The sequence below is a fragment of the Oryctolagus cuniculus genome, chromosome X, assembly GCF_964237555.1.
Source record: "Oryctolagus cuniculus chromosome X, mOryCun1.1, whole genome shotgun sequence".
Taxonomy (NCBI): Eukaryota; Metazoa; Chordata; class Mammalia; order Lagomorpha; family Leporidae; genus Oryctolagus; species Oryctolagus cuniculus.
Genome location: NC_091453.1, coordinates 81,617,985 through 81,644,174, shown reverse-complemented (window position 1 = coordinate 81,644,174; position 26,190 = coordinate 81,617,985). Strand labels below are relative to the sequence as shown.

Below are 26,190 nucleotides of genomic sequence, written 5' to 3'. Positions count from 1 at the left end.
CTTAATTCATTATACCTTTAACAGACTTCTATTTCTGTATGGAATGCACTCACCCTGTCCCTGACCTCTAGCCTCGGTGTCTGTCCTCTCTCCATTTCTGCTCAGTCTTTAAAGCTTATCTGAAGCCCTATCTTCTCTAGAAGTCTGTTCTAAGTCCTTTTCTACAAACTTGGCTCAGATACTCCTCTTTTGTGCTACACAGTACCCTAGCCTTATTCCATAAAGGCACATATCACATTGCAAATGTGGGGGAGGGGGGCGATAGCTGAGAGCAAACTTTAGACCCTTTCACAGATTAAATGTATGACCTTAAGGAAGTTACATAGCCTCTTTAAAATTCAAGATTCCTCATTTCAAAAATGATTATTGGTAGGCAAAATACTGATTGTTAGCATTGTGTTCTTACTATATGCCAAGAATCATGCTACGTGTTTTGCATATATTACAGATGGTCCCTGAGTTACGAAGCTTAGACTTATGACTTTAACTTTTCAATGGTATGGAAGGGATACCTGTTAAGTAGCAATGCTAATCCACATTTTAAATTTGGCTCTTTTCCCAGGATGGCAATATGTAGTAAGATCCTCTTTTGTGAAGTTGGGCAACACAGCAAGCTGTAGCTCCCAATCATTCCCAGGATCATAAGGGACAACCACTGACACTCCATAGTGTTCTGTAATGCTAAGCTGGGATGTTTAGTTGGTTAGTTGTATAAAATGCCATTGCAGCTTAATGATATAGATTTATCAGGATGTAACCACATCCTTAGTTGAGCAACATCTGTATAGTATTTGATTGTAACTCTACTATTATTATTCTTTTTTTTTTTTCAGGCAAGAAACTGAGATACAGAGTGGTCACACAGGCAGGAAATGGCAGGGGTGGGATCCATCCTCAATTCTTTGGACTCTGGCACCAACACACTTACCCACCTTATTCCACCACATAACAAACTGCAATATACAGGACTCAGTACAGTTCTTGGCATATAATATACATTAAGGATAGAAGTGATTCCAAATGTTTACTTGCATTAACCATTAGACTATGGACTTCTTGAGGAAGTTCAGTAGCTTTATTGCCTGAGACATAGGAGTTGCTGAATAAATGCTTGTATAAAAGGTGACAGAAGTACACAACCAAGGAATGTATGAATGGGCGGTACCATTCTATGATAACAGTAGCAAGAAGGATATTAACTGAATTTAGGGTGGAAAGCTGGAGACAACTAATAAATCCCTTTTCAAAGCCTAATCATAACAAAAAGAAGAGCGTTTGTTGGGGACTAAGTTTGCATCCACATCACATCCATGCTCAGATGGGAAAATATGGGCTAAAGGAAGAGTACAAAAATCACTGCTGATTAAGTAGGCATAGCTGGAAATGAATGGTAGTGTTCTGGCAGGAGAACACAGTGGCCTACTTGGTCATGGCTCTGTCCTATTTAACTTTATATGTTTTCATTATTGTTGCAACTTTACACAACAAATCTTACATAACTTTACAAAACCAGTCCTATATCTGCCTCCCTGGAAGAAAGGGCAAACTAGACCTTGTATGCCTGGACTGACTTCTTGAATCTGACACTTATCATCTATGTAAGTGAGGGAAGCATGCTTAACTGCTTTGGACCCTAGCTTCCTCATTTACAAAATGAGCAAGAATAATAGTGTCTACCTCATAATGTGCCAGTGAAGATTAAATTAATTTATGTAAAGTTGCAATGGTGCCTAGCGCCAGCATTCAGCAAATATTTTAAGACTATTATCAAACTTTCTCATTGTTGCTTTTATATTCCTTCATTGTCTTTATAGATTATTATTTATTTACATATCTAGTTGTACATAGTCGCAGTCATAGTACATACAATTTTTTTATTTTTTCGAAGTTACACATTTTGGGTGTCATCACTTAAAATGTATTTGTTTATTTATTTGAGAGATAGAAAGACAGAGAGAACACCATCTTGTGGTTTATTACCCAAATGTCCTCAATGGCTGGGGCTAGGCTAGACTAAAGCCAGGATCTGGGAATTCAATGTAGGTCTCCCACGTGGGTGTCAGAGACTCGACCACTGGACCATCACTTGCTGTGTCCCAGGGTTTGCATTAGTGGGTAGCTGGAATTAGCAGTAGAGCCTGGACTTGAATGCAAATACTATGATATGAGATGTCAGCAACCTAACTGCTAAACCAAATATGTTTATGTATATACACAGTCTTCATACATACATACATACATATATATGTATGTATATATAATTTTAATAGCTGCCTAATGTTCCACTCAACAAATCCAAAGCTTATTGACAGTTTTATCAATGCTTTGGATGAGAACCTATGGATGCTTCTTTGATAGTCAGATGACACTAGACTGGAGGGGATAGCTAATAAATTGGATGACAGAATCAAGATTCTGCAAGATTTCAATGACTTACAGCAATGGGCTGGAACTAACAATATCAAACATAATAGGGATCAAAGTAGGACTTTGCTCTTGAACCATGTGCTCAACTACAGGATAAGAGAGGTAGGAGAAAGACCTACAATTTTTGCTGAAATCAAGCTCAAAGTAGATTAGGAAAGTGACAGAGCTGGCCAGATGCTTCAGTTGTCCTAGGGGAGCAGAAACAGAAGTAGATCATCTACAGTTAAAGATAGGATTGCTTCAGGCCCAATTTTGTGGCTGCAGGTGACTGGCATGTAAAGCTTGTTAGATGTGATTGAGGTCACTGGATTTTACCAAAGTTGATTTTCTATTTGTGATATTGTACTATAGTTATGCAAGATGCTACCAGTGGGGAAAACTGGGTAAAAGGTTTACAGATTTTCTCTCTATTATCCCCCCCCCTTTTTAAGGATTCATTGTATTTGTTTAAAAGGCAGAGTTGCAGAGAAGAGGAGACAAAGATATCTTCCATTCGCTGGTTCACTTGCCAAATGTCTGCAACAATTAGGGCTGGGCCAGGCTGAAGCCAGGAGCCTGGAACTCCATATGGATCTCCCATGTGGGTGGCAGGGGCCCAAGAACTTGTGCCATCTTCTGCTGCTTTTTCCAAGTGCATTAGCGGGGTGCTGGCTTGGAAGTGGAGATCTGGGACACGAACCCATGCCCATATGGGCTGCCAGTGTTACAGGCAGCGGCTTGACCTACTACACCATAGCACTAGCCACTGTCTGTATTATTTTTTACAATTGCATGTAAATCTACATTTATCTCCACACAAAAAGCTAAAAAATTATAGGCTTGCTACTGTACTTCATCCTTTTATTCACTTAATAGTTCAATAGGCATGGTGAACACCTTTGTGCCTTAGGGCTCTCTATGGTAGGTGCAAAGCTTACTAAGATAGGAATCTCAGTCTGATGGGAGAGAGACACACAAATATCTACAATATAACACATTTTGTATTCTAATGGTGATACACTTAGAAGCCATGTGTAACATGGAAAAGATGCAGTTGAGAGTGGGGTTACAGTGGATAAGTAACTTTGAAGAATTCCAGAAAGCTTTTAACTGTCCACCCAATTCCACGATGAACAAAGGCATGGACTCCTGCTGGCTCTGGTAGCTGGGATGCTGGTTGCTGCCAGCCTGAGAAAGCTGTGGCACAGTGGCAGCAGAAGCGGCACTGAGCCCTCATCATCCACTGCTTTAGGCTTACATTCCCCTGAGGACTTTGATTTTTAATGCATTTTCATTATTTGTGTAGATGACCTGCCAATATCTGTTCAAAGTTGTAGGGCTTAAAAAATGGAATACAAAAAATGAATCAACTTTGTTTCTTTAGAAAACCAAAAGAACAAAAATAAAACCCTAGGCTACTTTTGTTCAAATGCTAAAAAAAAAAAAAGGCTTTGGGGCCGGCATTGTGGTGTAGTGGGTAAAGCTATCCCATATGGGTGCCAGTTTAGTCCCAGATATCCACTTTAGGGAGACCTGAAAGAAGTTCCTGGCCCTGGCTGTTGTGGCCATCTGGGAAGTGAACCACTGGATGGAAGAATTTTGTCCCCCTCTCCCTCTCTCTCTGTAACTCTGAATTTCAAACAATTAAATCTTTAAGGGAAAAGAACGGCTTTAGAGCCAGTGACACCTTGGCACAAGCTGGAAGGTGGCCAGGCTGGCTAGGTGGGGATGGGCTTTCTAGGCATGATTTTGTGGAGAAGATTCAGATGCCCTGGTGCCCATGAAGCCAGGGGTGACAGGATGAGACAGGCATATTGAAAGAAAGAAACTTCCACATGGCAGGGGGTGGGAGATTATTTGGAGGGAAGACAAGACTGGAGGCAGAGGGAGACCAGTAGGACTTAGGAGAGACAATTTAGTGAGTTGTGTGTGCCTGTATGGGGAGTAGAGTCAAGAGATATTCAAGAACTAGAACTGACATGGCTGACTGAAGCACTGGATGTGATTCATGAGGAGAAGGGTAAGAGTCCTGGATGGCTTCTAGGATTCTAGCTGGTGTCATTCAACAAGAAGAAGAATTTAAGGGGAAAGTAGGTTGGAAGGTAAAGATAGGGAGATATGGAAGTTAGTTGACATTTTGTGTTGGGGGGCCTTCTGGAACAGCCAGTTGTGTTCAGGATGCATTTGGAGATGAGAGCTGGACCTTACAGGAGAGCTTCCTTCGTTGCTTCTCTCAACAGGAGATGAAGTCCAGGTAGTCCCATTATGGAACACTGAACACAAGTCAGTACTGTAGTTTAGTACTGTACTGCAGCTGTCAGTAAAAATGATGGATTCCTCCTAAATTGTATGCTGAGTGAAAAAATATGTTTTTTTTTTCTCTTTCAAGGAAAATAATAGCAATGGTATCTCTGGAGCATCGGAATGAAAAGGATAACAATAACTTGCCAGCAGACATATAAACAAGCACACTTTCCCCTTATCCAAAGGCTGAATCCCTGACACTCTGGCTGTGTCACATGCATTTTACCAGGTATTACAATTATGCCTGATTTGAAGCATTTAAACAAAGCATAAAGAGTCAGAGCTCAATGGAAGAAAAAAAATCAACAGGTAAAGGGAAAGTTGAGGTAATGTTCTGCTGATTTGGCCCCAGCATGGCAATGCCTTTTCAAAACTGACATCTCAAGACATAATTTCATTTGACAGGTGCCCATTCGTGTCAACTGCCCCTGCTGGGCAAGTGATGGTAGCAAAATGTCAGTTGGCAACAGAGGTGTTACTAATTGGTATGAACATGCAAGGACGTATTTCATACCCTTCCTCAGCAGAGTTCACATGAAAGCATATTTGGCAGGAGCCTGACCTCCTAGAAAAGGGGTTCAATTCTATTGAACACTTTGAGGAGAACAAATGCAGTCTCCTGGTGCTCAAGCCACTACAAAATTGCTCTTTATGTTGAAAACACACAGATGTGAATTCAGTCTCCAGAGTAATGCTGGAGAGGAAGCAGGTCCCGGTCCAGAGACACTAACTAGTAAGGTGATGAATCCCCATTGGACACCGTGAGTTGGCTTATCCTAAACAGCACTATATCTTTGCCAACCCTTTTGGGGCCTCTTTTTACTTTCAAATGAATCTTCTTTCTCCATTCAAGGTTTTCCCCTGAGTTCTGGGAAGAGGTATTGGAATGTGGCCTAGTGGAGGGTGTAGGTGCTGCAATGGGCAACCAAGTGAGCCAACAGTTTGCATATTTTCTCCCCACTGGAGCATCCTCCAGGAGAGAGCATTTGAAAATTATAGAGGAGGAGCAGGAGGAGGAGGAGTGTCTGTAGCTAATATATTTGGGAAAACCTCTCCCTACCTTGTGGATTCACAGTTGAAAGGCTCCAAAAGTCCTGCAGTGAAGAAATCTTTTCAACTTTTTCCCAGCATTTCCAAAACTCACTCAATCATAGATTCTGTTTTCATGTCTGTTAAGTTGGGCTTTTGGTAACCCATTTTAGGAATATGCTGCTAGAGGCAAATCAGAGGGGCAGGCCAGATGCTGTTGCTTTATCCTCCTCTTTTTCAGTGCACCTCTAGGGTCAAGCAGAAACCTCTTTTCTTCCTGGTCTTCATTACTGAGCACATTTCTAGGATGTTGGAGTCCACTACACTGTCTACATTTTTAGACTTAAATAAAAAAAAAAACCATCTTATCTTAATGATTACTAATCTTGCACAACCTTGGGGTCATTGCTGTTGAATACGAGGAATGAGTTGTGCCCTCCAGAATGGCAGTGGAGATGGACAAGGTGTAGGACTCTGAGTCCAAGGTCAGCTCAATGTAGCTCCTAATCTAACACATTGCTTGACATGTACTTGTTTTCTTTCCGTTGTTTGTTTCCCTTAACATTGTATTTGTCAGAAAATAAAAGCCATTCCGGAAGCTTAAAGGTCCCACAGAAGTAGGTCTGACATTACAGAGAAAAGACACAGGAGCTCCATGTGTCTGAAGGCAGTGGACTCTTGGACAAAAACCATGACCTGTCTCTTGCATCCCAAGTGGGAGTGGGAGATATTTTCAATCAGTGTTTGTTTGGTGCCTCTTGAAGCACTTGAAACCTGAAATTAATCTCTTAGGTAAGCTAACTGATCTTGCTCTCAGCCTGTCCCTCCTCTAGCTTACTCCCACAGAAAGGGGTACGTTAAGATATTTTTGCATCCTCCTTTATTCTTTGGGCTTGATTCAGAAGAGTTAGCTTTGGTAACCACTTGTTCAGAGAAATAGGCTTGCTGTTTATTTCTTTGGTGAGTGCCAGTTTTTGAGTGAAGGATTAGCTCCCTCATCTCCATTCATTTAAAAAATTAATGAATTCTCTAAAAAATGTGGAGTGATATCACCATAGTTAGAACCAACTCCTTAGATGAGTTTTTGGGAGCCCATATGAGTGCTTGATTCTTTCTAACTTCTCTTAACTCCATTTCTCTCCTAATCTCCTGTAGTAAGAGAAGACCCCTCCTTCTGTCTTGGGCCCTTTGCGTGGGTCCATGGTGAACTTTGCATTGTTAACAGGCAGTGTCAAAGTTGTGGAATAAAAATAGAGCAAAAAGAAGAAGGCAAAAAAAAAGGTGAAAGAGTCAGAGATGGGGTCTTACGTGGAGAAGGCATTGTTCTGTTTCTCACATCGGATCCCTTTGCAGTTGTTAGGCTCATCGATAGCTCTGGTCTCATAATAAAAGTAAAGCTGGTTCAGTCCATTGGCAAAGGCCAGCAGTACCAGGCAGTAGATAAAGAGGAATTTGAGGATATCAAGCAGCATGCGTCCCAAAGAGATCTGCAGAGGCCCTAAATGAGAGTTGGCTGTGAACAGGGATATGAGACGCAATGAACTCAAAATGTTGGATATTGCGAAGAGTGCTTCTGCAATCAGAGTCGGGTGCCACATTTCCCATTCCTCCCTTGGCCGAGAACCATTATACTGAAAGAAACAACAAGTGCACAAGATAAGAGGTACAGTGAGCACTCACCAAACTTTCCCCCTTTTCCACCTTTTGACACCCAAATAAAATCATCAAAATATGCGGTAAGCATTCATTTATACAACAGGCTTCATGCAGGGCACTGTCTTTTTTCTCCCATCCAATCAATTCATGATGCTAATAACTCTTTTCCTCCCACTATCATCAAAATATCTACCTAGCACATACATACAGCACAGAGAATTTTGGAATAATCATATGGAGCAACCACCTGGGGTTTATCAATAGCCATTTTCTAAGGTTTATTAGATTATTATTGGTGGTGCCTCTGAAACCACTGACACTCACAAAGTAGGGAAGGGGATAAAGCATCCTGCTTCTTAATAATATTTCAAATAACATCTACTATCTCAATCCCCCACTGGGTTCTGAACACCAGGGAAAACTTGCAGTTCCTGAAGAACAAGGGATAGATTGAAGCCTCCTTGGGATGGGGTGTTCATCTTCACTCTCCTGCTGACTGAAGTTTGGGGCTGATATAGCAGCCATATAAGCCATTCACTGGAACTTTCTGCTGATTTTCCAGCATCCTGCATGGCATTCTACACTACTGCAAGTGGCATGGCTATCTTTCAGTTAGTGAATTTTGTAGTGCCCCACACAGTGGCATATGGATGCATTTTACTGTTGCTTTGACAGTCATACAAGTTAGAATCACACTCTAGCACAAATGAAGACTCAGGGGTTGTAAGGAGGGGAAGAGCCAGTATTTCTGAGATTAGTTGCTTATTTTCCAGCCGTACGTCAGGCTTCCAGCTCCTGAAACACTGGGGGGGAGGGTAGTCTTGTGAAAAGGATGACTTCATTGTAAGATCTCAGCTCCAATTTGGGTGGTATTGTCACTTAACACTGCCTGTATCTTCCAATTTCATCATAAAATGAGGATAATGTGTACTCCTACTCACTGCACATGTTTGTGATTCTGTATCCATATGCAAAAATCTGTGTACTCCATAAGGGGAGATGTTACGAAAATACAAGAAACTACTTATTACCCTCCCCAGGATAGAAGTAGATTTTTGCCTGTGATTCGATCTGAAGCATATTGCTTTGCACTTTCATCTAATTTTAATTTCTCAGGACTAAATGTAAACAAATTTCCTGAGAAAATGTTGCTTTAGGGACCAAATCATATTGTTAGCATTTCTAAAGTGTGCTTCAGTTCCAACTGAGGAAACTGGTATCATTAAAATCACTTACGTGTATCCAATATTCTTCACTGTCAGATGAGTTTGGGAAAATCATATCACAAATTTGTGCTTCTGTTTCAGATAGACCTTAAGATGGCCAACACAGCTGGAACTGTGCCTATCCGAAGCCAGGAACCAGGAGCTTCCTCCAGTTCTCTGTTGTGGGTGCAGGGTCTCAAGGATTTGGGCCATCTTCCACTGCCCTGCCAGGCCATTGCAGAGAGCTGGATCAGAAATGAAGCAACTGGGGCTGGAACTGGCACCCATATGGCATACCGGCACTGCAGGCAGTGGCCTTACCCACTACACTACAGTGCTGGCCCAAGGATGTATGGATTTCAAAAAAGTTTTTTACCAAAATAAATTTAATTCCATTTTCCACAAACTTATTGCCATACCCTTGTACTTATTCCAGTTGATAATTTCCAATTTTTAATACGTAGCTTTGTTTTGTCATCTGCAAAGGATCTCCATCTCTCACATATACCTCAAAACTTATAAAGGGCTATCTGACATCTGTGCTGTGATACCAACTATAATATAAGTAAGATTTGATAAAAACTGTGCTAGACTGATTGTCTAGAGATCTGCCACCAACTTGCTGTATGATCTTCAGCAAATCACTCTGCTAAAGGATTTGTGAATTGCACTGACAGCCCCAAGGCTAAATATGAAGAGGGATGGTCTAATATGAAGAATCAATCATAATAAAATTTAGGGAAAAGGATTGTATCTTTAGCCAAATATTGGCTGAAGAAAATACTCAGTGGGTCACAAATTTAGTTTGTGTGCACATTGAAGCAAAGTGTTGGTGGGATAGATCTAGGTCACACTATCCTAATAGAGAAAAGGACAATTATATTCCATGTTTAGCATTTTCTGGGGACATTGAGGGTCAATATTACTTGCACTTTTTCCTTTTGAGCACTGTGGTGTGTGTCTTTGGGCTTTCTTGTTGAAGACCACATGAGGTAGAGTATACTTATGTTGTTGACTAACTTTTCTAAGAAGGAATCTTTAAGGCTAGCTCATCCTTTGGTGCTTCTGTACTGTGTCAATACAAGAGTGACATAAAATGTGTCAAGAGTCCTGTGGAGTGGTTCTTATGGCCTTACCTCATAAAAGTTGACCCAACCTGCTTGCAACAGGGCATCTCAGACTGGATGATCTTTGTGGATGTGTGGCCCAGACTCTAACCATTTACTGGTTCTCCTTGCAAATCCAATTTCCGCATGTGACATGTCTGGCTTTGTAAATCTTCCTTTTTTGAAGACACTAATGTCTTGGCAAAGGTCTTTTTGAGTTATGTGTTTGTCAGTTGAGAGGCATTTGCCTAGCTTAGGAGAGTGAATTTATTCTTACTCTTTGTGGTGGGGAAGTATCTAGGTCTTTGGAAGACTTGACAATGAAGTTCAACAGGTTATGTGATAAGTTAATGTTGAGCAGCTATAGATACATTTCCATATTCACAAATGTCAATCATTTTCTTCCTCACTTATACTAAACAAAACCCAGCAATTTCTAGATTGGTAATTTATGGTTCCTCTAGTATATAAATACCACTTCTAAAGGGAGAAATGTTCTTTTTTCAAGTCAGTGTTACTTAGTCAGCAGAGTGCCAGAGTGCCAGAATGACATGGAGTTCACCCAGGCACATTAACCCAAGAGTCAAACATTTCCTCTCCAGCTTTTCCTTTAAGGAAGTTGAAAGCATGTGTTAAATGATCACCACATGTATAAAGCACACTCTCGGGCTTCTTTCAAAAGTGTTTTATGACTGCATTCCATATTCATATTCTACATAACTCTAAGGTCTTCTAATATATGCAATATGCATATTAGGGATATAAAAATAAACTAAGTTGTTGGAGATTTGGGAGATGGCCACGTTCCCATTCTAAAACTCCTTAACAAGGAATTTAATGCTAAAAAGTAAGACTGACCAGTCAATCTTGGAGATTTCCTCATAGTGGGAAAGTTCAACTCACAAATGAGGGAGCACAGCTATCCCATTATCTAGAAAACACCAAACCTGAACTCATAGTCTGTGATTATACAAAGCGAAGTGTCGGACATGAAGCTATTTTCAAGACAATTCAAGCTGCACATTGTGTGAAAAAAACATCAAGGTGCCACGTGTGTGTGTGCATACATTATCTGAACTAGCACACATACATTGAGTGATATTCTAAAAGCTAGCTTCATAACGACTTGAATGACCGTCTGATGGTGGAAGTGATGAGGGAAGCAGAGGTTATTAGAGGTCTTTGTCTCCTGCAGTGAGGTTTCTGGGGTTCTGCTACCTGTCATATGAAGAATCATTGAGGGAAGTGGCAATGTTTACCTTTGAGAAGAGATGACTCAATGGGTTAAGCATAGATTTCATATCAGAAGCACTGTTATGGAGAAAGAACAGCCTTGTTCTGTTTGAAACCACAGGGATGAAGGACTACCAGTGGATGTGACAAATGGAGAATAATATTAGAGAACTATAAAGTAGCTCTTTTTAATGGAATGACTAAGGTTAAGAGGACTTTTTGGAGGTAATGAATTCAGTGAACTTCCTGTCCCTGAATGCAAGCATCAGTGGGCCATCCCCTGGGCAAGGACATTGTGGAAAGGATTCTAAACACAGATGGTTGAAGATCCTTTTTACTCTGAGAATTTAGGTAGGCAATGATTCATCGGCAAATTGTTCCCTTCACCACTCTTTGCTTAAGCAGAAACTGCTTACAAACCATTGAATGAATGTCTATTTATATGACACTTTCCTGCATGGAAGAACTGACATCATTACTGTTCTTCTAAACCATTTGTAATCCCAGTCCAAAAGCTTAATGTTAGAAAACAATCATTGCTGAAGACAAATGACAGACATCCCAATTTACCTTGACATAGGCCACAATCTTCAAGGAAATAGTTGCTAAGTAGAGGGAGTTCATTGCAAAATCCATCAGGTTCCACCAGTCATGGATGTATTCAGTAAATCCACCATCCCACATTTCCTTAATCTCCCCCCAAATAAAACCTGAAAATGGAAGCAAAAAGTTTGTTTCTGTATAGGCTGATTCCTGGTCATCATAGCGGGATCCCCCAAGGGAATAAATATGAAATTCATTGGGGCCACCTCTCACTCTTGAACTTGCTAAACCCAGTAGGCTTTTCCTGAAGATGCTCATAGCTTATACTTTTCTGCATGCTATAATTTTAGCATTCCTACTATAGTTACTGGGATGCTGCTGCCATTTTGGTTGCTTCATTCTACCTTCTTCCCATTTTGGAGTGGGAGTAATTTCATCAGCAAAATTATTAGATCAATGTTATTCCATAGATTTTTGTTTCCACAAGTTTTTTGGAGAAAAATTTCTCAATGAATTTGGAGGTAAGCAACCATGGACCATATTACCAGTAAGGCTGAAGCTAGGCAGTTGTGCCCTAAATAATTTAGGATCCTCTGTACTCCTTTCTCCTCTCATTGCATGAGAATTTGGTGGAATTCTTCCCAATAACTTTTAATGTTTCTTTAGTCTTGGATTATGGAAAACTATATGAATTGCTGTGATCTAGGGCAATGTTCTTCAGACTTTGAAGTATGTGTGAATCACCTAGGGGTCATGATAAAATGCAGATCTAGGGTAGGACCCTAGATTTTGTATCTAACAAGCTGCCAGGTGATGCTGATATTGCTAGTTTGGGGAACCACAGTTGGCACAGCAAGGACTTAGAGGATGGCCATACGTTGGGGAGTACACTGCAATCTAACTATCCCTGGAGACTATGGTGAGGCTGCTTTTACCCTAATGTGGGCAAAAATTCCAGATTTATCTCATGATTGTCAACCCAGTGACCAAATAGGATGTGGACCCTGAACAAATATCGGGATTGTGTGGGCTAGCCACAAGAAAGCAGCAGATCTATGTGCTTCTCCCTTCCTACCATTATAGAAAAGAGAGCTTAAAATAGACTGATCAGCATTTGCTCTGCTCATCTTACCTGATGCTCCACTTGACTGATACTTGACTTTTTCTGTAAACCAATGGACAGACAGCATCTCTGTCCTTGAAGATGTTAGGTCAGCTGAGGTAAGCACTATGCAGACTGCCAATCTCACTGCGGAACATGTTATACTGAGTGACCATGGCCCGAGACAGAAGGAACCCCATTTCTCAGGCTCCCAACATAGGACTACCCTACTGTTCAGAGGGGAATTGCACTACTTAAAGGCCAGTCTGACTATAAGCTGTAGTAGTTTCTCCAGACAGTACCAGAAGGCAGTGCCTCATCTTTTTAACTCACCTAGAACCCAGGGCAATATCATCCATTCCACGACAGTTGGGGGAGGTCCCTGCACATGGAGGTCTGTCCTGACGATGTGCTGAGAAGCCAGGAGAAGCATGAAGAGGAAGGTCAAATAGGATGCTGTGTGGCAGATGAACTTGATAAAGGGTTTCTTGATGAACAGCCCCAGGTTGCTTCTGGGTGAGATCAGATAGGCTATAGACAGCATGGGAAACAGGAACCCAATTGTCATGCAGGTCAGAAGCTTGACTACCCAGTGTTTCCTCCGCCATCCAGGGAAGCCGTCGTACCACAGAGTGGCAAGTAACTGTTGGCAGTTGGGTTGAGCAACAAACTGGGAAAAGAAGAGAACAAGTTAGGCATCTGCAATATCCTAGGGTAAATTTCTGTTCCTAATACCTCTCACAGTTCACAATCAACTCTAGCAAGAGAGGGACTATATGGCTAATCCCTGGAAGAGACCTGATTTTCAGGTCTAAGCCCAGAGACAGCTTGGCATACAAAGTGGTGAAATGAGACCTTCTTCAGGGTTGATTATTTGTTTCATATATTAAAATATGTTCCCTGTGTTCCATTTGTGATTCGCTATGCCTTCCTAGTCCCCTTCCCATCATGTTGGAAAAGTGGTTTCCCAAGCCTGGCTTTGCATCAGAATCACCCGGGGAACATTTAAAAAAAGTACAGGTTCCCAGGTCGCACCACAGAAACACTAAATGAGATTCTGAGCTCTGGGAGGGCAGAGGCTGCTGTTTGTTACAAATTTTCCTGGGAATTTACCTGCCTCTTAGCATAGAATCATGGATACATTTCATCACAAATCGATTCACTTCTATTCATTTCCCTAGGCTATGTGAGGTTATCATCAAATGTGTACTCTGGGCAAATACAGACTGCAAGAGAATATGCCCAGGCCTGTGGTTATGGTTTGATATGGAAATGAATTTCTTTTTTGAATTTGTTTTTTCCCCTGTTTTGTTTTGAGCACCTCTTGGTTGGCTTGTAATGAGTCAGGTTGCTACTTTGCCATCTATTTAACACTTTCTCTAGTCTAGACATGCAAAAGAGGGAAAAATATTTGGGGGCCAACTTACAATATTGTATACTAGCCCATCTGGGATTTTACTTAAATGCAATCAACAATGTGTCAGTGATTAATAATTAAGGAATCATCAGCATTTCAAGTCACCCTCCAGCTGCTACTTCTTGGTAAGTGACACAATTGGGAGCTCAACTGTCAACCAAGATTTTAAATACTGCCTATATTTGGCTCCTCCATCTTCCCATGGGACTGGTTAAACAGAGCTGTCTGTACTTTAGAGCTTACCAGCACAAAGGAAATAAACCTTTTCCATCACTACTTCCCCAACAACCCCAGGAAAACTAGCCCAACTTTCTTGTTAGTATCTGTGAATGTCACTGATTTTCTATTTAAATCATTTTTCTTCTTGAGCTCATAGCTGTACTACATTTCACAGCGAGATGTGGCCAAGTGACTAAATTCTTCCCTCCCTCCCTCCCTCCCCCTTTTCTGCCTGCCTCCCTTCCTTCCTTCTGGGAGTGAAGTAATTTCCTTCCTTCCTTCCTTCCTTCCTTCCTTCCTTCCTTCCTTCCTTCCTTCCTTCCTTCCTTCCTTCCTTCCTTTTTTTTCATTTTTCTTCCAGAGAGAGAGAGAGAGAGGAAAAGGGGAGAGGGGAGAGGGGAGAGGGAGAGAGAGAGAGCATCCACTGGTTCACTCCCCTAAATGCCTACAACATCCAGGGCTAGGCCAGATTTAAGCCAGATCGTGGATGACAGGGACCCAAGTACTTGAGCCATTGCTGCTGCCTCCCAGGGTGTGTATTAGCAGGAAGCTCATTGGAAGTGGAGCTGGTATTCAAACTTAGGCATTCTGAGCTCCAGCTTATCTACTGTGCCACAATGCCAGGCTCCAGATTGCTTATTATTTAACTTATTGTTTTGCCCAGCTAGTATCCACTGATGTATGTAGCCTTGTTGTTAAACAATTAGTGCTGTTTTAACAAATGACTACTGAAAAGGGCTGTTGGTATTGAATCAGATCACATAAAGACAAGCTGTGTGAATGCAGTTTTTCTAGGGAGTTTCCTAACAGGTCTCATAATGACAATTCTGTGGGGTAGAAAGATCTTTTTGGGGTGTTCCAAACCCAGTCCACTCCCTTCCAGTGAGTACTTCCAGTGGTTGCTTTTCACAGCTAATACACTTTCAAGGCTGTTGGTTTTCAATGGTTTATTTTATAAAAATTTATTTATTTATTTATTTTAGAGGTGGAGTTACAGAGAGAGGGAGAGACAAAGAGAAAGGTCTTCCATCTGCTGGTTCACTCTCCAAATGGCTGCAACAGTCAGATCTGGGCTGATCTGAAGCCAGGAGCCTGGAGCTTCTTCCAAGTCTCCCAAACAGGTACAGGGGCCCAAGGACTTGGGCCATCTTCTACTGTTTTCCCAGGCCATAGCAGAGAGCTGGATCAGAAGTTGAGCAGCCAGGACTCAAACTGGTGCCCATATGGGATGCTGGCACTGCAGGTGGCGGCTTTACCTGCTATGCCACAGTGCTGGCCCTAGGAACTACTCTTAACACAGGCACATCTTTATATACGAGCACTTATAATGTGCCATGTATCATCTCATAGCATACCTAAAGGCAGATATTAGTATTATACCCCTTTTACAGATGATGGGGCTAAGCCTGAAGTCAGATTTCTTAGTAAGTGGTGGTGTCAGTACTGAAGCTTTAGCCTGACTGACCCCAGACCAACTGTTAAACACAAAATTCTCTGACAATCCCTGGATGGTATTATCTCAGGCATGTAGAAAGCTACATACAGTGCCTTCCCCAAAGACCCTTCCACAGTGATTGAATGCCTGTATCACTGAGTGCTTTGGGGTAGGGCATTGAAGTTATATTTATGTTTGTAGGAAGTGGTGTTACATGAAACTGTTAACCACTCCTATTAGTTTAGAGTGGGTATGTCAGATCAGCTAATTAACAGGCCCACCTGCCAGCAAAGCCCAGAAGTAATGGGCCTTACTCTAGGTGTTGGATCCTGAGTGGCAGCTAAGCAAAGTGAGAGAAGTGGGGCATAGCTAAGGACAGTGGCTTGCCACAGAAGATCTTAGCTGCCTAATTTAGCCCCTGGTCAGATCTGTAAGGGACTGCTTATTTCAAATCACAAAAACTTTTCTCTCCACAAATGTGCTAAGGGTCTCATTGTAGTTGCTGGTCTCCTGCCCTGTCCCCCACCCCCACCCTGTGCCTCCCTGCAGTGATTCTATGCTCCAGTACTCCTAGGCAAGGGCAGGACATGATTCTACTTCTCATTACTACACAAAACTTTTGAAAAAGCCCTGGATTTTTCTTCCCTTTCATATAAATTGATGTTTTAAATGGAGAGGCTCCATGGCTCTTTTCCCCTCCCAAGAATAATTCTTGTGAGGAGTACTGTCAAGTTCTCTTGGCAAGAGCCTAGCCCTCTCCCAGAAAACTAACAAAATAGTTTTGAATTCACCTCATCAAAGTTCTAAGTTCATTCACATAGTGAAAAGAATTATCTGCTTAGTCCCTCACTGGTGTGTTATATGTGACTTTTGTGCTTCCAGCTGTCAAAATCATCAGTTTGGGGGTGGTGTTGTGGTGCAGTGGGCTAAATAACTGCCTGCAATGCCCACATGCCATGTGACTGTTGAGTCCCAGCTGCTCCACTTCCTATCTGGCTCCTGGCTAATGTGCCTGGGAAAGCAGAGGAAGATGGCCCAAGTATTTGGGCCCCTGGACGCACATGGGAGACCTGTATGGAGTTCCAGTTTCTGGCTTGAGCCTGGCCCAGTCATGGCCATTTTGGCAATTTGGGGAGAGAACCAGCAAATAGAAGAATCTCTCTCTCTCTCTCTCTCTCTCCCTCTCCCTCTCCCTCTCTCTCTCTCTCACTCTCCCTCTCTCTCTCTCTCCCCCTCTCCCTCTCCCTTCCTCCCTCCCTCCCTCCCTCGTCTTTCTTTCTCTATAACTCTGCCTTACAAATCAATGAATAAAATCTTTCTATAAAACCATCAATTTGCTCCGATAATGCCTAATTCATAGGCTGCACCCAAGGCCTAGCAGAATTTGACTTGCTCACTACAGGGGAGGTGCAAGATCAGTGTGATTTCATTCGGGTCTTTCAACAAGCATGTCAGAATACCTCCTTTGTGCCCAGCTCTGTATGGTGCATGGGAGAGGGTCACAGCACAAGAGACAGACCAGCAGTGACTGGCCAGGAGGAACTCCTCAGCAGGGAGACCAGCCTAGCTCATGTGAAACAAGTAAATGGGACAATCATGTTTGTGTTCAGACACCCCGCAGAAGCAGTACAGATGGTAAACATGTCAGGTTCCCAGATGGTTGGCTCTTACAGAACTATTCAGGCCACGCCCCTCTAAATTGGGAGATGGTATGCCAAGTGAGAACATGAGAAAAGCCCACACCCCTTCCATCTCCTGTTACCACCATTTTATAACAGAAAGGGCAGAATAAAGGGATATTTTTCAATCTGGATCCACTTAGCTTTAGAAAAAGCTCACTGCTCTCAGGAGGCATCACACTTTGAGTACTTAAGACATTCAAAAATGGTGGTGGTGGGGGGGGGGTAGAATCAGCAGGCACTACAGTCCTAAGAAAAGGCTGCAGAGAATGATGAAATCAGAGAATTTCACTTCTTTCTGGAAGTCTTCCCTGACTGCTCCAGCCTGTGACCTTTCTCTCTTTGAGACAGGCCCCTTTGCTTTTTCCTTGTGGTACCTGTCAGTCTGTTTTGTGTTACATTCACTTTTATGTAGAATCTCTGACTCAGCTTTCTTATTAGAAGGTCGACTTCTGAAGAGGAAGACCAGTTTTGCATGTGTCATTTCATACCTGAAAAGGCTTTGCAGACCTTTACTGGATTTGTTAAGGCTAGAAAATTCTCTGCCTTTTTTTTCCGCTCAAATTCAGAGCTGAATGTTCAATGGCCCACTGGGCATTTCCTCTTGGCTGTTCAAGTGCATTTCAATCACATAATCCTCACAGAACCCTTTCCTCCCCAAACACATACATTTTCTCTTTTCACCCTGCATTCTGCATGCTTTTAAGCCATCTCTCAAGTGGTAATCTTAATACCCACAATAAAATGTGCACGGAATTTCCTACATTTTGGATGCTTTTAAAAGCAATTTGAATGTACAGACAGTCCCTGACTTATGATGATTCAACTTAAGATTTTTCAATTTTATGATGGTGAAAAAGTCATATTAATTCAGTGGAGAGCATCGTTGGAATTTTGAATTTTGAACTTTTCCTGGGCTAGTGATACTGTCTTGTGACACTGCCCTATCATCCTATCCCGAGAAACTGCCCATAGCCACATCCATTACTGCTTTATACCCCATTAGCTCCAGTCAGCCACTCGAACAGCCCACAGCCTGCATATGGTCATGCCATTCCTGATTACTACTGTTCCTCATTCCTACCCCCATCTGAGCAAGCACTCCTGTGGTCTCCCATTTTGAGCACTGATTAGTCAATGATGGGTAAGATCCCCTGGGGGACAACCTAAGACAGGCACAGCCATGTACAGAGACCACATGGAAATGGGGTCAACAATGGTATGGCCAAGAATCATGCCTCCCGTTGCTCAAAAATAAACGAAAAGGGGGAAATGTGGTGGAATGAGAAGGTGAGAAGGTCATGAGAAGGTGAGCAGGTCATGCCAAGATGGCCGCTGACAAGAGAAACTGCCTGGCAACAGGCCGTGATTGGATGGCTTCGGAAACCACATGACAATAGAGCCTGACTGGCAACAGGCTGTGATTGGATGGCTTTGGAAACTGCCTGGCAACAGGCTGTGATTGGTTAGGGCATAGACCGCCCCTTGACCGGATTGGCTGCCTTGGCTATATAAGCAGCTGTAGCAACTGAAATAAACAAGTCTGCATGCTGCTCACCTCATGCCCGCTTTCACCTGACTCCTGGGGTCTGTGTGGTGATTCCACGCCTCTTGCCCCCACCACATTCCTCCTCTCAGAACAAATCCTCTCAGAAAGAAATCAACCACAACAGTAAGCCATAGCTTTGAGTCAGCCACATGAGAGAACAACCAATACCCTGCCTGCATACTGTGTCGTTAGGCTATGGTGCTTATTAGGCTAAGTATACTAAATGCACGTTAGACTTAGCAATATATTCTTATTTATTTGAGCGAGAGAGGGAGGAGAAAGAGAGAAACAGAGATCTTCTATTCACTGGTTCACTTTATTTTTTTTAAGATTTATTTATTTATTGGAAAGTCAGAGTTACACAGAAAGAGGAGAAACACAGACACACACACACACACACAGAGAGAGAGAGAGAGAGAGAGAGAGGTCTTCCATCCGCTGGTTCACTCTCACTCTGGCCACAACAGCCAGATCTGGGCCCATCCTAAACCAGGAACCAGGAGCTTCTTCCGGGTCTCCCATGTGACTGCAGGGGCCCAAGGACTTGGGCCATCTTCTACTGCTTTTCCAGGCCATAGCAGAGAGCTGGATCAGAAGTGGAGCAGCCAGGACTAGAACTGTCGCCTATATGGGATGCCTATATGGCACTGCGGGTGGCAGCTTTTCCCACTACACCACAGCGCCAGCCCCCACTGGTTCACTTTCTAAATGTCCACAATGGCTGGGGCTGGGTCAGGACAAAGCTGGGGTCTGGAGAGTCAATCCAGATCACTCATGCAGATGACAGGGAGTCAAATGCTTGAACTGTTGTCACCTGCTGCTTCTGATGATGCATGTTATTAGGAAGCTGGAATCAAGAGTGGAACTGGGACTCAAACCCAGCACTTTGAAATAGGATGCAAATGTTTTAACAGGCGTCTTAACTGCTAGGTCAAATGCAGGCCCTGAAGAGAGGTTTATGAATGTTATCACAAAGAAATGATAAATGCATTAATCATTATACAGTGTATACATGTGTGGAAATACCAGATTGTACCCTGCAAATATGCACAATTAAAAAAATACAAATCCATGTGGATAGCAAAAACAAAGATACATTAGTGAGCTAGGGACAGTCTTCCCTGTCCCTGGTTATTGACTGAGTCCTTGCTCCCTGAGGAGGCAATGGACAATAAGTGGAAGTCTCTTCATAGGAGCAGAGGCTCTAAGAGTGGGATGGACTCCTGAGAAGTAAGCCAGGCTGTGAGGCAGAGATAAAAGCCAGCAGCAACAAGTTTCCAGTGGTCCTATTAGCAACAGGAAATGGTAAGAGGAGAAAAATCTTTTAAAACCCTTGCAGTCCACCCTGTTCCCTGCTACCCAGGCTAGCAGCAAGAAAAACAATTAGAATGAAAAAAGTCACTCTCACATTGAGTCATCTAACTTGTTATTTTCAGATGATTTAAAATTGTTGGGTGTGCACAAAAGGGGCAAAAGGTGAGACTAGAAGAAAGGTCACTTTGACTTGTGCTTCATATTCAGAGGTTTGTAAAATAAGGTAGTTGGCCATCTGTACATGTGGGCCCTGCATCAGAGGATCCAGCCAATGGGGGATTGGAAATATTCCAAAAAGAACTGCATCTGTACTGAATATGTACCGACTTTTTTTCTTGTCTTTATTCCCTAAACAATACAGGTAAACATTGATTTACATATTCTTCACATTGTGCCAGGCATTGTAAGTAATCTACAGATGATTTAAGGTATACACACAACGTAGGTTATATGCCAACATTACACCATTTTATATAAGGAATTGAGCATCCATTGACTTTGGTATCCATGGGAATCCTGGAACCAATCTGCTGTGGATGCTGAGGAACGTGTGTACAGACCTGTTGTTTGCTGAAGTAATTGGCAGTGAGTTATCTTTGTATGTTTCCTAAAAGAAATCAGCTGACTTCAAGCTGAGATACTTCAAGCTGTAAACACATCTTCCCTTAGTCTATTTGGAGGAAAAGAAAATTTGAAAGGCCCTCACCACAGGGGAGAAGGTGAGGATCAGGAAGAGACAGCAGTAACAGCACTACCAGCAATGACAACATTTGAGTTTGGAAAAGTCTGCTGATCTTTCAAGAACATCCTCCTAGTTCTTCAATGAATGTTTGCAAATTGAAATAGGCCCAACTTTTATTGCATGAGTTGTAGGATCTTCAATACAGTCTGGTTGTATACAAGAATGTGTTTAAAAAGCAGCCCAGGAGTGGACATTTGTCTTAGCAGTTTAAGACCTGATATGGGAGCAGGCACTGTGGTGTAGTGGGTAAAGCCGCTGCCCACAGTGCCGGCATCCCATATGGGTGTCTGTTCCTGTCCCAGCTGCTCCACTTCTCATCCAGCTCTCTGCTATGGCCGGGAAAGCAGTAGAAGGTGGCCCAAGTTCTTGGACCCCTGCACCCGTGTGGGAGACCCGGAAGAAGCTCCTGGCTCCTGGCTTTGGATTGGTTTAGCTCTGGCCCTTGTGGCCATCTGGGGAGTGTACCAGCAGGTGGAAGACCTCTCTCTCTCTCTCTCTCTGCCTCTCCTTCTCTCTCTGTGTAACTCTGACTTTCAAATAAATAAATAAATCTTTAAAAATAAAGACCTGATATGAGAGGGCCTGAATTTGAGTTCTGTCTCTCTTCCTGAATCTCACTCAGCACAAATGGCCCAAGTGTTGGATACCTGCCAGCCAAATGGGAGACCCACGTTGAGTTCCCACCTCTGGCTTTGGCCTAGCTCAGCCTCTTCTGTTGTAGGCATTTGGGGAGTGAACCAGCTAATGGGTGTTGCCTCTGTTTCTCTTTCTCTGTCTGTCATTAAAATAAAACGCTAGCTCAGCAGAAATGACCCATGATAGAATGAGTTTGGTTTTCTTGTTTTGTAGTTGCCAATCAAGCAGGAATGTGAAGAAGAGAAAAATACTCAAAAAGGAAATTAATGGCAATGCAAATCCTGAAGAGGGATTAATGTCCAGCACTTTCTTTCCTTTGCTATTGTAGTAAGCTTGCAGAACCATTCTTTAGTTAAACAGTGCAGCTTTTTAAACAACTGCTGCAGCAGACATTTGAAACTGAGAAATAGGTTTTGGCAAGGAGTTTAGGCTCTGATTATGTTTAGAAATAGTCCCTATATTTTACATGTAGTTTCTAACAGTTTGTTGACTCCCCAGATTTTATATTTACCCACTTGGATCACCAATTCATTGTGAATTTTATGAAAAAAGGGTATGTGGGGGCCAGCCTTGTGGCACAGTGGGTTAAGCCTCTGCCTGAGACACTGGCATCCTGCATGTGGCATCCAGTATGAATGCCAATTTGTTTCCCAGTTGCTCCACTTCTGATCCAGCTCCCTGCTAATGTGCCTGGGAAGACAGCAGAAGATGGCCTGAATAATTGGGCTTTTGTGCCCCTGTAGGGGACCGTGGTAGGTGGGATAACTGAGTGGAGTTCTAGGGCCCTGTATTCTGCCTAACCCAGGTGGTATTTGGCCATTTGAGGAGTGAACCAGAAAATGAAAGGTCTCTCTCTCTCCATCTCTCTCTCTCCCCCCTTTCTGTAACACTGCCTTTCAAATAAATGAAATAAATCTTAAAAAAATGAAAGTTAAAGGGACATGTTCTCTTATCTAGGGATTACTGTACTAGAATATTTTGTACTAATTGGCTAAGTGGTTTCAATTTGCCAGCTGACTTTGTTCCTGAGCTAGGCTATCAATGTCAAGGACCCCACTCAAAGGTTAAAGACTCACAAAACTAGACAACTGGCCTCTAATTTCAAACTACAGCTAGGGCTAATTTGACCTAAATAGAGGAAGGTGAAGTTAGATGCTTAAAACTGTTTTAGAACATGTATTTTAGAAAATATATAATTTTCCTTTTGCAAATATACACAGCAGCTGGAATGAATGCAATGTGATTTTCTTGGCAGATATTCTCCAACCTACTGTAGCTGAAATAAGTTCAATGCAGTGGTTCATTATTGCCACAAGATGGCAGCAGAGGGTGGTAGGCGCTCACTGGAGTTCTAGAAGAAAAGGGGAGCCTGTATTGGACATTTTCTCACAAAGGAGGGAACAAATGACAGCATGGTTGGAAACTGATTAAAGCCAAGTAAGAAGTCAGACAGACTGTGCTAGGGTCAGCTGGAGTTTGCAGTCCTACTTCCCTACCAGGAAGCTGGAAGGGAGAGGAGGAGTGGGAGAGGAAGAAGGTGAGAGGAGGGAGGTAGGAGGGGGAGGAGGGAAGAGTGAGGGGAAGGGGGAGAGGGGAGGCGGATGTTGAGGGAGGGGGAGAGTGGGAGGAGGGAGGGGGAGGGGAGGAGAAGGGGGAGGGAGGGGAAGGGGAAGAGGGAGGAGGGGAAGAGGGAGGTGGAGGAGAAGGAAGTGGAGTAGGGGGAAGGGAAGGGGAAAGGAGGAAGAAGGAGGGGTAAGGGTAGGGAGAGAGGGGAGCAAGAAGGATGGAGGGAGAGGGGAGGGAGGAGGAAGGAGGGAGAGGGGAGAGAAGGGAGAAGGGCAGGGGAAAGGGAAATGGAAGGGAAGAGGAAATGGGAGGGATAAGGAGGGGGAGGGGAAGGGGGAAAGAGGAGGGAGGGAGAGGGGGAGGGAGAGAGGAAGGGAGAGGGAGAAGGATCTATCTGCTGAGTCACTTCCCAAATGGCCCTAACAGCCAGGGCTGGGCTCAGTCAAAGCCAGGGGACTGGAATTCCATCTGGGTATCCCACGTATGGTGTCAGGGGCCGAAGTACTTGAGCTATCTTCAGCTGCTCTTGCCCTCAGTTTGTCAATCTACAAAATGAGGATTGTAACAATAACCCATATCTTAAGGTTGTTATGAAGATTAAGAGAGGTAACTCAATGCTTGGCAACTCTGAAACAAATATAATTTTTCATCATGGATTGTTGTGAGGGTTAAATAAGAAGCACCCAATGAATATTAGCTATTTTCATCATTATGACTACTAATATTAAGAGGTGGGGAATTGTTTTCTGGATATGTAGTCTTGAAGTGACTTTATGTATGATTTGACACAGTCCATGCCTAGACAGAGTTTGAATGCATTAGCACTGCTTCCATTATCAGTTTTTCTGAATGTTCTGAGGATGTATTCTGTTATGCCAATTACTGCCTTGGAATTCTGGAAAAGAGACGGATGGTGGTGGTAGGAGGAATAGTGTGTTGAAGAAGTACATCCAAGTGGAATCAGCATGGTCCTCATTGTGTAGTCAGATCCTATAAATAACTAACAAATTCCACAAAGAAAAGCTGAATTGCTGGTGGAGTATGGGAAACAGCTTGATAGGTAAGGGAGAGGATTTTTCATTGAGAAAGACTGGTAAGTCAGGATGGCAGAAAGAATAGCTTTTGGGGAACTGGCTTTCAAGCTGAGATATCTCGGGATTTTTTTAAAGCTCAGATGGAAGACTGCATGAACTGGTGTTGACTCAAGTCAAAACACTTGCTCCGGAGCCGGTGCTGTGGCATAGTGGGTAAAGCTGCTGCCTGCAGTGCAGGCATCCTATAAGGGTAACAATTTGATACCCGGCTGCTCCACTTCCGATCCAGCTCTCTACTATGGCCTGGGAGAGCAGTAGAAGATGGCCCAAGTCTTTGGGCCCCTGCACCCATGTGGGAGACCCAGAGGAAGCTCCTGGTTCTGATTGGCACAACTCTGGCTGTTGCGGCCATCTGGGAAGTGAACCAGTGGATGGAAGACTTTTATCTCTCTCTCTCTCTCTCTCTTTCTCTCTGCCTCTCCTCTCTCTGTGTAACTGTGACTTTCAAGTAAAATAAATAAATCTTTAAAAAAAAAAAACCACTTGCTCCAAGTGACGTTCATTGGGTGATTATTCAGGAGCATTGCTTAGAGACCCCAAAGTAGCTTGGTTCCTGTGGGTTGAATGTGGCCTAAGAACAGTATGCCCTGCTTCGCCAAGTCCTCCCTGCCACCCTGTGCACTCTGAAACCTTTCCTGGCCACCCCTACACATTCTCTTTCTCTCTGGTAGAGAAATGAGGGACTATCTATGCTTGGAAGGCTTCTAAAATGTCACTTTCCATCTGATTCAAAGACTACCCCCAACACAGCCAACTCGAGTAAGCCAACAGTGTTTATGAGCACCTGTTTGGCACCAGGCTGTGGTCCAAATACTGGGGATACAGGCATGACTCCAGTAGCCAGAATCTCATTCGTGAAGCAAATACCTAACAGATAATGATAAAATCAGATTCCTGCCCTCACATGATGGGTGTTCCCAAGTCCTGACAAGAGCTACAGTGAAGCCAAGAGATTTTCTTATTAATGTCTGAAACAGGAAGTAAACTCACATGAGATTGCAGTTTAGGTAGCTGAAAGGGAAAATAAAATTAACTGGAGACCTAAAGGAGTAATTATTCCTTCAGAGTATCAAGACCACTGGGGACTTGGTGGCTTGATTTTAAAGGAAGCAGTAGCTATCCTGACTCATGTTCTGCCCCTTCCTTGTAAGGATCAGCCTTGCAGTAGGCTTTTAATAATAATGACCCAATAAGCACTTTATTATATGCCAAACACTTTGAATGTATTCATGTTTTGAATCCATAAGCCTCACAATGACTCTACCAAAGATGAATTGTTGCTGCTCTACAGATGAAGAAAATGAGACCCGGAGAGACAAAACAAAACAAAACAAAACAAAACAAAATAAAACAAAACAAAAAACAAAAAATAAACTTGCCTAAGTAAGTGCTGACAGGCAATTCCTGAACCCAGGTCTATGTGAGTACTCTACACCACTGATGCCCTAACCCCGGGGTGAGTCATCAAACTGCAGCCTGTGCCTATGGATCAAATCCAGCCTGTTACCTGCTTTTGTAAATGAAGTTTTATGGAAATACAGCTAGCTGATTGGTTTAGCTATTACCTCTGGCGGCTTTTGTTCTATAGTGGCAGAGTTGAGTAATTGCAACAAAGACCCTAGTTCTAAAATATTTGCTGTCTGGCCCTCCACTGCTGTAATCACAATACTACAGAGCTTCTGGGACATAGGCTTTGGAGTTAGACAGACCTGAGGCCAAGCTCTGGTTTTGCCATTTATTAACAGTATACCCTCAGAGAAGTCCTTGTACTTCCCTGTGTCTCAGTTTCCTCACTTGTAAAACAGGACTCATACTGCCTAGATTCTAGGGTTGCTAAGAGGACTAAATGAATAATGTGCATGAAAAGGTCTCAGCCTGGTGCTTGGCACACAGTAAATTCTTAAAAAAATGTAGTTAAATTATTTCGAGCAGTAACGAAAATAGATAGAAGAGAG

The 26,190-nt window shown here is 42.9% G+C and overlaps 1 protein-coding gene across 1 annotated transcript in view; it reads right to left on the bottom strand.

The window, feature by feature from the left end:
- The window catches only part of TRPC5 (transient receptor potential cation channel subfamily C member 5), a 324,899-nt gene that overhangs the window by 43,650 nt on the left and 255,059 nt on the right, over positions 1-26,190 (bottom strand). The window contains 3 exon segments of the mRNA NM_001082779.1: positions 7,048-7,370; positions 11,510-11,649; positions 12,918-13,254. Of these exon segments, the coding sequence (NP_001076248.1) occupies positions 7,048-7,370; positions 11,510-11,649; positions 12,918-13,254 (800 nt within the window).